This window comes from Kryptolebias marmoratus, linkage group LG9 (assembly GCF_001649575.2).
Source record: "Kryptolebias marmoratus isolate JLee-2015 linkage group LG9, ASM164957v2, whole genome shotgun sequence".
Classification (NCBI taxonomy): Eukaryota; Metazoa; Chordata; class Actinopteri; order Cyprinodontiformes; family Rivulidae; genus Kryptolebias; species Kryptolebias marmoratus.
In genome coordinates this window covers 27,391,221-27,404,293 of record NC_051438.1, presented here as the reverse complement: position 1 = coordinate 27,404,293, position 13,073 = coordinate 27,391,221, and the positions used below count along the sequence as shown (strand labels likewise).

Here is a 13,073-nt window from a genome sequence, read left to right as displayed (position 1 = left end):
AGCAGTAAGGTAGCAAAGCTGCGCTCTTCTTCGTAGACATTGAGTTTGGCTGCAGCTGCACACAGTTGCAGCGCCTCCTACAGGAAACTGGTGGAGCTACGCAGAGAACCACGCCGTTCAAAAGCCTTGTTTGGATTCATGTTTTTATAAAATACACAGCAGAGAAACACTGAGGTCCGGACCTCAGTGGGAGCTACGGCCCTGCTCAGGCGTGACGTCTTTTATACGCACCACAAACCATTTGTTGGTGGTGAACCCGGATCCTCCGGTCTGGAGACCAGAGAGAAACCGGGAACCGGGATTTGTTGTGTTTACACAAATATCATCAATCCTCGAGCTGGCGGACACGCAGCGCCGCTTAAACGAAGTTCTGACGACCCTGATTTCTTCCCCAGAATGTCATCTTTTTTCTCATCAGAGCTCGGAGTTACAAACGACCCTCCAGAGATCCATCCCACGGCGTCTGAAGCTGATCCAGCACGCAGAGATGGTTCCTCCAGGACAATCCGTGTCTTTAATGAGGAATCCTGATGCAGCCGTGTGTCCACTGACCTGTCACCACTTATTCTGTCCCAACTGAAAGTGTCCTTTTACTGATCAAACCCATCACTGCATTTGGTTAAAATTATCATAAAAGGAACCAAAAACTTTAAGGATCTGAATCCTGAAAGTCTGCATATCCAAAGTGTTCAGCTGTAGATGCTATTAGACCAAATGGCGGCCATTTTGAGGGACTAACTCACATAAACATGACTGGAAACACTATAAGTTCCATATTAGAAGTTTTTGAATAAACATTAAAAAGCATATTGATTCATAAGCAGTCATCTCCTGCCATATCTTATGACTACTTTGATCAAGTTCCTGCAGACGTTAAAGGCAGATCTGTGCAGAAATTGGATTTTGTGGCCATACAGGCTGCAAAGGCATGAAAAAATAACCCCAATGAATGACCAGAAGTAGCATAAAACACCTTGCACTACTTAATTAAAGCAACAGGTTAGTCATTTAAAATATAAATACATTTATAAAAGTGTTTGGTGATTGACTGGCTGTTCTAATAAAACTTGATAAAACTGTAGCCTGGCTGGTTTCAGGATGACCAATAAACTAGATTAGCCCTGTGCACAGTGTTAGTAGACATTTGCATGAATCTGGAACATTTTCTGATCCAAAGCTTATATAGGACTTCAGTGACAGGGTCTGAACTCTGCAGGGACTTCCTGACGGCTTTGAACGGCTGGAAATATGTAGAAACTCTGGGCCTGTTGTCAGCAGAGTAAACAGCACATCATTCAGGCATTTTTACTGCTGAAGTACACTTTGTTTACACGATTTAGGTCCCTCAAAATGGCAGAACCAGGCCAGCGACACGACTGTAGACAGATCTACAAAACCTGGATGTACGGCTGAGTGAGCACGAAATGCTGGAGGGTGACGGAGACACTTACTGAACCGATCCCGTCCATCAGGGTCAGGAGAGAAGCGACGACTCGTTTCTCCACCTCGTTCTGAGCGCCTTCTCGCTTCGGGCACAGAGCGTCGAGCTCATCGATGAAGATGATCGCAGGCTGCCTGTCAGGCGCACAACGAGGAGAAGGAAGTCAGACGTTTCGTTTTGGTCAAACCTTAAATAAAAAGTCACATTTAGAGTATCTGTCGTAAATGACTCTCAGCTACTTTAGCTAACGTCGATTAGCTGTGGTGGCCATCTTGAATTAGGCGAACTCTGAAAGTTCATCCTGTGATTATTTTCTGACCGCTTCATTAAACCCGTCTCGTGGTTTGTGGGTTATTTTGCTAACAGACATTAACGAGCTGACGTCAGCAGATAATATAAGTTAGATGTGTTCATTTAGGAGCAGAACTCAGCCGGTCTGATGAAGCTTACCTCTGAGACGCCTCGGTGAATATTTGCCTCAGCCGTCCTTCCGTTTCACCGTAAAACCTGCAAAGATAAAAACATATATCCTATTTTCCAGATTTTAAGTTGCACTTTTTTCCTTTGAAACATAGTTCAAAGCGATTTATTTGCCATTTTTCCCTCTTCATGGCTCGATGTTTGACTGATGCATTAAATGTTCGTTCATGGACACGAACCAAGGAGTAAACTTTACCGTTTGCAGCCGGGAGACGGCCCCTTTCCTCTACCGCTAAAATAACCAACAAACATTTACTTAGAGCAGGGGTGGACAATCCTGGTCCTCAGGGCCACCATCCTGCAGGTTCTCCTTGTTTCTCTGCTCCAACACACCTGATTCAGAGGTTAAATCACCTCTTCATGTTCTGTAGAAGCATTTTAATCACCCATTGATTCAGATCAGGTGTGTTGGAGCAGAGAAACAAGGAAAACCTGCAGGATGGTGGCCCTGAGGACCAGGATTGGAGACCACTGACAACTGAGAAAAACTTAACACCCCAAAAATGACGCCAAAAAGAAAATCTTATTCTGCAGGTAATAAAATATGCAGCCCGAAACGTGGCTCTCATCAAATAAATAAATGCAACTTATAGTCCAGTGTTTGAGCCGTACTTGCTCATGATCTCTGGGCCGTTGATCACCACCATGTGAGCCCCGACCTCGTTGGCTATGGCTCGTGCGATCATGGTTTTTCCTGTTCCCGGGGGTCCGTATAGCAGCACCCCCCTCGGAGGCGGGATTCCTGTAAATATTAAAGCGTTGTATTAAAAACGAGCTCGTCTCGCGGCGAAACGCTGCAGTTCTTCCTCACCGTAGTTAGAAAACAGCTCGGGGCGTTTCAGAGGAAGCTCGATGGTCTCTCTGATGATGTCCAACTGGCTGCTAAGACCACCGATCATGCTGTATGTGACCTTCGACCTCTGAGCTTCTTCCTCTGGGCCTTTCAGCCCTTCTCTGCTTCTGAACGTGACTTTGGTGGAGCACGACAGAGAGTAGAAGGTGTCGGTGCTGAGAAAACCAGCAGGGGGCGCCGTGGACGGGTTCTCCACCTGCTCTGGGCTCAGCGAGCCCTCTGGACAGACGGAGGTCGGTGTGAAGGGAGCGGCAGGTGAGGAGAGAGAGGGGAGAGGGGCCGATCGGCGGGGGGTGCTGGCGGCAGGACCGGGCTCTCCGGACGCGCCTGGTGCTGCCGGGTCGAACTGGTTGTCCTCCACGGTGAGCGTGCCGAGCTGCTGGGAGAGGTCAGCTGATGTGGAGTCCAGGACGGAGGACTCCTCTGCATCAGGGACCGCTCCCGGGGGAGGAGACGGTCTCTGGAGGGTGACTCCGTCCTCCCCCCTTACGGTCTCGACACGGAGACTGCAGGAGCGGCCAAAATAACTCAAAGAGACGAGATTTCCAGGCAAAATTATGTTTCCAGCTGGTACAAAACAAACAAATCAAAAAATATTAAACCTTACATTTAGTGTTTTACAATCCCAGTGTAGGAATTATTTACTGCATTTTTCAGAAAAGTTTTAAAAGTCTTATTAAAATATAAAATCCTTTGTTTTAACATTAGAAGTCAAGAAAGTAACATATTTATGCTTCATAGATAACCTTACTGTCCAATAAACAATAAAAATGTTTACAAAGATAAAATACTTGCATAATTTAAAAGTTTTTTTTTTCTAGCTGCTGAGTGTACTTACCCAAAGTTTTCAGAAAGAAGTTCTTAAAATCATCCGTTTCTATTTTCTCATCTTTTGACCTGAAGGAAAGAAGTGTGAGGTCCAGAAGATAAAACCAAATTAAAATAAAAAAAAACAGGTGCAGAGGCAAAAAATACAAATAAATAAATAATCAAATCTCTAAACTCATGTATTGTGTAGAATAACTTCATCTAAATGAACGTTTTTTAGGCAAACATGCTAAATGAGTAAAAACAAAAGACATTTTATGTCAATAATTTATATTTAGATTGCAGTTTCATGCTGTTTCCAGCAGATGGCAGCCGCGAGCTGCAAGGACAACTAAATCAACTTAAAATATATATAAATAAAGCAGGATTTTATTCATAAATGTTGTGTTAACTTTAAAAAACAGTCAAAAACAGACTATAAACAGACACAACTGTCAGTTCGAAGATCGAAGATTTATTTACCAAACTGGATGTAGTTGCTGTTTATTTTTAGGTGTAGTTAATAATTACGTTACAGTATTTAGTGTATTCGAAGTAGTATTTTAGTAAAATATAAATATAGAAAGAAGAACTCACCGGTTAGAAAGAACCACCTCTTCGGCCTGGATCACGGGTCCAGTTACGGGGCGCAGGGTCACCGAGTCCCCGGATTTAACCCTCAGGTTGTTCTGAGCAGATTTCTGAAGGCCGACCCGTCCACCTGGAAAGGAGGCCACGGGCCAACCCGAACACACCTGCAGGGCGGAGGAGGCTGTCAGGTCATTTCCTCGCAGAGGACAGAACGGGTTTAAGGAGGGGAGAGTACCTCCTGACGTCCCGACGGACCCGTCAGCAGGACGGGTCTCGCGATGCAAACGCCGGCCGACTTCATTGAGTTCAGACTCATCTGGGCTAAAGACGACCTGCAGCTTCGGGGCGTTTTGTCATCAGCTGTGAGGCAAAGAGTCAGACGAGTCGTCAAACAAACGGAGGAGCTGGACATGTGTTTCCTAAAACTGCACAATCTGAAATCTGCTAGGTTTGGGTTGCTTGATATCTTAATAACTGATATAAAACTGCTGTTTTAGCCATTCACGTATCAAAACATTCGGCTCAGTGACAGTGAGATGATGTTTTTGTTACTTTTATAGATTTGAAAATATTTAAATTTATAACAAATATGTTCCCTGTAGAAAAACACAGAGATCTCTTTGAAATCTACTTCAGAATAGTTGCGCTATTTTTGTCTTCTTCTGCTACTTTTAGCTTTTAGCTATCCTTTAGCTACTTTTAGCTTCCCTTTGACATTTAAAGCTACTCTTGCTACTTTTAATTACCTTTTTTTCTTTAAAGCTTTCAGTTAGAATTTTGTTACTTTTAACAATTAACTAACGTTTTGCTGCTTTTGAGTAGCATTTTGCTAATTTAGCCTTTAGCAAGCTTTTTGCAACATTTAGCATTTAGCTTTCCTTTTGCTACTTTTAGCTTCGAGCTTGCCTTTGAAACTTGTAGTTACTTTTGATTACCTTTTACTACTTAATGCTTTTAGTTAGCATTTTGTTACTTTTAGCAGTTAACTAAACTTTTGCTGCTCTTGGGTCGTGTTTGGCTAATTTAGCTTTTAGCAAGCATTTTGCTCTTTTTAGCTTCTAGTACTTGTAGCTACTTTTAATCACATTTTTGCTACTGTTTGCTACATTTAGCTTTGGTTATAGCTTTAACTAGCCTTTTGCTACTTAAAGCTAGCCTGGTGCTACTTGTAGCTAATGTTTTTCTCATTTTGGCTTTTGTTTTGCTAATTGTAGCTTCTACCTAGCTTTTTGCTGCTTTAGCTTTCATCTAACATTTTGCTGCTTTTGGCTTTTAGCTAGCATTTTGTTTTTCTTTCTTTAACTTTTAGCTAGTGTTCTGCTTCTTTAAGCTTTAACAACACAGATTCAGCTGCTTCAGCCAATTTCAGGACTCAGTGCTCAGACTGAGTTTTCACGGAACATAAAGTTTATCTGGTTTAATTTTACACCCGGGATGAATAAAAAGCAACACAGATCATCAGCTGCAGGTATCAACTCTGCAGACAGCTTCATTCCCTGAACCCACCTGCTTCAGCCTCTAATACAGGATCAGGTTGAGTTCATGCATGTCTATGGTTGTCTCACCTTTTTCTATGAAGTCGAAGACAGTGAATGAGCTGCAGCTGTCGGAAGTTTTGCAGCTTCCGGTCGATGTTTGCGGGTTCGAGGAGTCCCTCGGAGCTTCCTTCAACACACCCGAGCTGTCTCCTTCACTCGTTCTTTTGGATTTGTTCTTGTTCTTCTTTGAGGACATTGCAGCGGCAATAATATTCCCCACGTGAAAGTGCGAACATGTGTAAACACGAAGAGCCGCGGCGTCAACTTCCGGGTTAAGGTTTAGCCCCGCCTCCAATCACCGTAACTCCACGCGTAAAAGACCTAAAGTCAAACAACGGGTAATAATTGGTAATGTCCAGTTATGAAACATTGCTCTCGTATTTACAAACAGATTTGATCACAAATTAACCACATAAGCAGTAAGGAATACGTAGTTTAATTAAAAAGAATGTGGGAACTATGCGAGTCTTTAAAGAAATGAATGCCAAATTCCATAGAGATCGTTTGTGATTAAAGTTAACCTTATTGTTAGGCTTTTAGAAACGACAAAATAAGCTTTTAAAGCTAGCAGAAATAAGGTTAGGGTGCAGTCTCATATTCGGGATATGTTTAATATCCCACACGCTATTTTTTCGTAAACTGTTACACGTTTTGTGTTTTTTTTGTTATCGTCTTGCAGCAACAGTTGACCGGTTTGGGTATTTTTTAAATACTAACTTCAGTCAGTTTGCATAAGTTTTAAAGCCGAATTTTAATTTATCCCTCGACGACTCTTTGACAGTGAATTTATCTGCAGCAAACCGCTGACAAAGAAATTAAGTATGAGCGGCATCGAACACGTAACCGGACTTTCTTACCCTCGAGCTTCTACACTGATCACTACGGTCTTTACGTAACTTCCGGGGTGGGTTTTATGTAACTGCTGAGCACGGTGCAATCACGCCGGGGGTAAACAGAAGAGAAATAGTTGTTTTTTTAGTTTTACTGTAACATGACGGGCCGTGTTTTCGTGTCCAGGCTGCCGCTGCGGCTAAGTGGACGAGTTTACCGTAAAGTGTGCGCGCAGACGGGGGCGCGCTCGTTCTCGCGCGCCGTCACCGGGGTGACGGGAGGCAGCGGTTTGACGGGGGACGTGGACCGGTTCGGTGGCGTGACCGTGGACCTGGCCCGCGTGGGACTGCCGGGGGACATCAGCGAGGACGCGTTCGGCAGGATCCTGCAAGGTCCGTTTCTGGAAGCCGCTTCCGGCGCATGGATCGGGTCTCGTTTACGCACAAACCATCAACCTGTTTCACAACACAAGACCCCAACAAAACAACAAAACGATCTTAAAGGGGGAATTGAGTGATTTGAAGCTAACATGAATCAAAAGAAACTCATAATTATGGGATAGTATCTTATAAATACGACTTCTGACCCACAAAATAAGAGCAGCAGAGACTCATGACCCCAAATATTCCATCATAACCACCTTAACTACTACAATACCAGTTTATAAAAAGCAGTGTTTTTGTATTTAATTTAATTCCTGGAGATCATTTGGGGACCCTCCAATCACGTTTCATGACCCACAATGGAGTCTTGACCCCAACTTTGGGAACCACTATTTTTCCAGATGCTAAGAGCTGAAATTCAGGAGCCTGTTTATAACCTGACATGTTTTAAATGCGTTCAATCAAAAGTATTTAATGTTAAAACTTTCTCCACTTGCTTGTTATTCTCTTATATTTTATATCCAATTATTTAAAACAAAAAAAAATCACTTTTAGCTGCGCTGTATCGTCCGACTCCACAGGTTCTTTAGCTCGGTGGAAGTCTGAAGGGAAGCAGGCGGTGTGGCTGCGAGTCCCCATCTCCCTGACCCGCTGCGCCGCCGCCGCCTCGGCTCATGGCTTCGCCTTCCATCACGCCAAAGACGACCACGCTGTGCTGGCTCTGTGGCTTGGAGGGGGGCCGAGCAGGCTGCCGGCGTTCGCCACTCATCAGGTCGGGGTAGCAGGTGAGGAGACGTGTCCCGGAAGTTCAAGGCCTTCAGGTGTTACCTTCAGGTCTCACATTCAGATCTGAGCTTCAGGTCTGACCTTCAGGTGTCACCTTCAGGTGTTACCTTCATGTCCGTTCTCATCAGGTTTTCAGCACACAATCTTCCCATTTGTTAAATAAACCCGGGTGAAAACTCCCCGAGCAACTGGTTAAAATAATCTCACCTCTTTAATTGTGACCCTGAGTCATGTTTAGTTAGAAATATTAAGTTCACAACCTGAGTTTAAAAGTAAAACTAAAAATATAAAATGTGGTACAATATGAAGGTTTATATGATTAATAACCTGTTTCTCAAAGAGCTAAAAGGCAAAAATATTGTACTGGAAACTGAGTATTCTGAGGATTTTAATAGCTGGTAGGTCAAATCTAAATATTTACCTCAGGTCGGTTTTATTCACAAAATTTGATTTGATATGATTTAATAAAAAAAAAAAGATTTTTGGTGAAAATTTAACAGAAAAAATCTTGAATTTGAAACTACTTAAATGTAATTAAATGAAATAAATAATAATAAGTTTCTACAGAGATTCTGGAAACATAAACTTGTTTTCTGTCGGTACTTTGACAAAACAAAGATGTCACACATTCTGTTAGCGCCCGCAGTGTGTTTTAGAGATGACTCTCAGCTACTACCACACCAAAACTTACCTCAGTTTCTGTAAAAATGACCGAGTTAGAGCCACGTTTGTTCAGCTGCAGCGGCCATTTTTGAATCAGGTCGACCCCAGATTTAATTAGTTGTACATGTTCATCCAAAGATTACTTTCTGAGAGTTTCACTAGTTTATGGGATATTTTGCTAACAGACAGAACCTTCAAAGCCTCAGACGTTCATTGCCTTTTCGGGATTATTCCTGAAATATAAGTTAAATGAAAGAAAACTGTCAGCTGAGCTGCAGTTTCTGTAAAATAATTAAACTCAGAAACTGCAGCTGCTAACCTGTGATCGTCCAGCAGAGGGCAGAGTCTCACCAGTTCTTTCACCAAAGAGTAAAAGAGTAAAAAAAAAACATGTCAGAACATGTTCAGAGCATCCTCCTCAGAGATACGGGCCCAGAAGTTCCCTTTTTGTTGCCCAGATTGTTTCCAGGTGACGGAGGGGATGTTTTAATGATGAAACGAAGCTCAGGAATCCAGAATATTCAGCTGTAATGAGCCGCGTTTCAAAGGTGAAAAGCTGAAATCCTTAACAGTCTGTCATAATGTCAGATGTATCTGTTCCCCATCAGTTAATCACCAGAAACAGTTTCCATTTCTTCTTCTTTCCGGGTGGCGGGGAGCTTCCTGTCTCCTGCGGGGCGGGGGGACACCCTGGACACGTCTCCAGTCCATCACAGGGACGCCTGGAGACAAATGAGACAAGCAACCATCCACGCTCTCACCTAAAGACAGTTTTAGAGTTACATAAACAGCTGCAGATCATTTTTAACGTTAGATTATTTCACAAAACCTTTTAAAGTAAAGACAAAAGATGGGACCAAATGGAAAACACAATACAGCTGATATTAACCTTCTATAAATTATCTCTTTTGGTCAAATTGAAGCTTTTTCAACTCACTGCTGACATGTTTTCTATTCAAAGTCAAACCTATTTTTTTTAAATTTGTGTATCTGATGCAGAAAGCGACCCAATGATTTCCAGAAATAATAAAAACATATTAGTTCAAACGTAGACATTTACAGATTCATGCACACATATGCAGAGATAAAAACTGCAATAAGAGGAGAATCATTAAAGTGCTGATATAAAATAAAATAAAAACTTAACCTTATGTTTGTGCAAATAGAAAAGTTTTATTTTAATTAATGAATTTTCTGTTCTTAACGACCTAATTAATTAACTGAGTTCTGTTAGCGTTTCTTAAAACACATCTCTGACTAAAAATGTTTGTTTTTATGTTCATATTTGGTCAAAGGATAGTAAGTGTTACATATAAATCTGTAAACTATTTACAGAATGGAGATCTGGAGCTTTAACAATAGAAGTCTAATTAATGTGTCGTCCCGCAGCTGCTGCAGATGTTTCAGGAGAAAACATCTGAAATATTACAGCGAGCCTGTTAATAACTCAGTCCCTCCAGGATTTCGCGGGGCATTTTCCTAAAAGTTGTGATTTTTGTTTTTACTTAAATCAATAAACAACCATAACTTTTAATATCTAAACCAAAAATACTTCCAAGTTTTGTAAGATAATTCCCAACAAACATTGACATTCTCAAAAGGTGCTTTATTTGAGAACTTTGATAGCTTCTAAACTGACATTCATGAGCATTTCTGGATTGTCCCTGGTCTGCAGCTCTCCTCACATGTTTTGCAGACACAAAGTGTTTNTGAAGCATTAGCGCACATTTTGGCTTCGGTCGCTGCTCCTGCACGCTCCCGGCATTCTGATGTTAACAGGAAGTGACGTCACGTGTCTTCTTCCTGAGTTATTTGAGGTTATTTTGTATTCCACGGTACACAAACCCACAAAGAAGAGACTAGACCGCAGAAACGGTGGCGAATCACTTTAGAAACAATAAATATTGGGTTAAAGTTGCGGGAAAGTTGTGGTGTTTTGGGCAAAGTTGCAAAAAGTTGTGATTTCGCGGGGTTTGCTTGAGGGTCTGATAACTACAAAACCCAAACTTTTACATAAGAAACTAAACAAAACCTTTTTTTCTCCTGTAAACGCTGTAATAAGTTTCCTAGGAGTTCTTTAATGACAGCCTCGTCTTCGTCACGTGGCACAAGGAGTGAAGATGAGATCAATTTCCACTTCCAAGTCCAAGTCCAGCTTCAAGACAACCCGTCCCTCTTTACACATCTGTGACATTCATTTAAAGAGGCCCGACCCGCTCCGTCAGACAGCGGCTTCCTCCTCCTCCTCCTCCTCCTCCTCCTCCTCCTCAGCTGTCAACAGAAGCAACATAGCTGCTTCTTTAGTCACCACCTGCAGGGAAAACGATCGTCTCAAACAGAAGAAAAATGTTAAACGCTGCAGCGGGGCGTTTGCATCATCCTCCAACAGAGCTGACTCACTCCGTCTGCTTTCAGCTCAGGAAATATTTAGAGGTTTTTCTGCGTAAACATTAATTTCAACACCGTTTTCCAGTAATTGTTTGTTTATTCCGGATTCAGGAGTTATAATTTTAGCAACACTGATCACAGATCACAGTTCAAAAGTCAAATTTTTACTTTGATTTAGTTGCTTTTGGGTAAATTCTGGGTAGCTAGCTGAAACACTTCAAGGGAGGTAGTCACAGAGCTGAGTTGGCCAGTAGGTGTGAGGCGGGGGCAGCACGTGCAGTGACACCGTTTAACAAACCAGACCTGGCCGGGTCATTAAATACGTGTGTTATATTAGGAAATAGGCTGAAAACGCTCCGATAGCTCAGCTTCGTACAGTTTTCCAGTGAAAAATAAAAAATCTGCTGCATGTTGAAGCGACTGGAGTTGATTTTGCCAAATGTTTGCTAATAATAATGCCTGTTAAGCAATAATTGCCCTCGAAGTTAAGAATTTAATAAAAATCCCTGTGAGCAGAAGCATGAATTCAAATGGACACTTTTGTGTTTCCTGATAAATTTGCCAAATCAGTTTAAATGTTTAAACGCTTCTCTGTTTCCCATTTGTGCCCCAGTGATTTGAAATTATCGATCTCCTGAATGCAAGCAGCAGTTGTGACGTATTAAATATGTCAGTTTTGTGCTTGCAGTGTTTCTCTGCTGCCCCCTAGTGGCCAAAAACCCCCCACAGTTGATGACCAACTTGACCACCCGGGTTTAAAGTTTTAAACCGTAACAGAACTGACAAAACTAAGAGAGAAATAAAAGGTACATGGATAGGTACAGATATAAACTAGTTAAAAAAAGTGTAATAATAATAATAATAATAACAGTATATGTAATTTAATCTAAATATTTCTGTGGCAACGACCTGAAGCCAAAATGGATCCAGCGGTCAACAAGTCGACACTGGTTGCTTTAGAGTAAATTTGCACGTTTATATATATATTTTTTGTGTACACGCCCTGTGAATATTAGGTAAATAATTCAGAACTCATTCTTTAGTTCTTCCAGATTCGGGGCCGAATCGAAATGATCGAAAATGACGACGAAGCTTAAAAACAGAACAAACATCCTGATTTTTGTTTTTGTTTTCCTCAAGATGGATGGCGTTTATGTTGTGTTTTAATATTCAGCAATAATTACCCCAAAAAGGTTAGCCAGTAAGCTTATTTAACCCTTTATTTGTTTATAGGAGCTACTTGTGTCGAGACTTGGGTGTAAAGAAGTCGAATGTTTTCGTGTTTGAAACTAACTCCTGACTGATCTCATGTTCTCGTCCAAGGTGCTGTCGTCGACGAGTCCGCTGGAAAGGTTCTGGTTGTCCAGGACAAGAACAAGGTAGACCTGGGATTATTTTTATTACAAACTGTTACTTTTGAGTTTCATCACCTTTTATTTAAGTCAAATTAAGATTCAGAGGCAAAAATGAGGGAAAATCTTGAACCAAATGATCTGAAGTGGTCTTCAGATGTTTTCAGGTCCTTTTATGATCTTTAAGGATTCATAAAAACATAAAAAACACAAACCTACACCCAGAAAACAGCCAGTGTGAAGAAAAACTGTAGAATAACCCATCCATCGAAGGGTTTTAAACATATTATAGCTGAAACAGCTGGAGAATTAGATCAAAACAACTTTATTCTTTTATTTATTATGAATAAATTACTTCTTTTAAACCAAGAATTAGATGATTGTAGGCACGGTTTCTCTGTAATCAGAAACTGAATTAGCCTGAAGGTCATCAGATTAGTTTTGTTTATCCGGTGACTCGTGTTTCTGCAAACAGGAGGGACGTTTCTCAGACATTTACCTTCACTCCCTGTGTCATTAGCTCAGCTGTTTACACCAGCTCTCACAGAGGCCTGCTTTCACAGATGAGATATCAAACCTCCTCTGGAAACAGAAACACAAAACGATTCAGTAAGATTTGCTTTTCGAGCCGGCAGGTGATTCAGAGACAAAAACAGGAAGGACAGCTTTCAGTCACTGGGTGCACACCTAAAACATGATTCAAGATGGCCACTACACTTAATTGAGCCTAACTCCATAAAATATGATGTAGTAATAGTGGAGAGTCAGGGAGCTGGTGTCCATCTCCAGCTGTAATTGAGCGAGAGGCTGGGGACAGCCTGGACAGGTCGCCGGTCCACCGCAGGGTCACAGAGAGACAAACGAGACATTCGTTCCCAGCTGACCTGACCTGCATGTTTGGGTCAGAAAGGACGGATGGATGGATGGATGGGAGGATGGATGGATGGATGGATGGATGGA

The 13,073-nt window shown here is 41.8% G+C and overlaps 2 protein-coding genes across 3 annotated transcripts in view; one reads left to right on the top strand and one right to left on the bottom strand.

Annotated features, from left to right (window-relative positions):
* Positions 1–5,993, bottom strand: part of spata5 (spermatogenesis associated 5) — a 116,936-nt gene extending 110,943 nt beyond the window's left edge. Inside the window, exons 1-8 of one of the 2 annotated variants that reach the window (XM_037977310.1) lie at positions 5,738–5,993; positions 4,408–4,532; positions 4,179–4,336; positions 3,613–3,671; positions 2,733–3,341; positions 2,534–2,663; positions 1,892–1,948; positions 1,452–1,575 (exon numbers count right to left, since the gene is read on the bottom strand). In XM_037977310.1, the coding sequence (XP_037833238.1) occupies positions 1,452–1,575; positions 1,892–1,948; positions 2,534–2,663; positions 2,733–3,341; positions 3,613–3,671; positions 4,179–4,336; positions 4,408–4,532; positions 5,738–5,906 (1,431 nt within the window). In that variant the 5' untranslated portion in view covers positions 5,907–5,993. The remainder of the gene's footprint in view (positions 1–1,451; positions 1,576–1,891; positions 1,949–2,533; positions 2,664–2,732; positions 3,342–3,612; positions 3,672–4,178; positions 4,337–4,407; positions 4,533–5,737) is intronic. The other variant, XM_017417402.2, reaches the window with a different exon arrangement.
* Positions 5,992–13,073, top strand: part of nudt6 (nudix (nucleoside diphosphate linked moiety X)-type motif 6) — a 14,675-nt gene continuing 7,593 nt past the window's right edge. Inside the window, exons 1-3 of the mRNA XM_017417400.3 lie at positions 5,992–6,933; positions 7,506–7,709; positions 12,085–12,140. Coding sequence (XP_017272889.1) covers positions 6,702–6,933; positions 7,506–7,709; positions 12,085–12,140 — 492 coding nt within the window. The 5' untranslated portion in view covers positions 5,992–6,701. The remainder of the gene's footprint in view (positions 6,934–7,505; positions 7,710–12,084; positions 12,141–13,073) is intronic.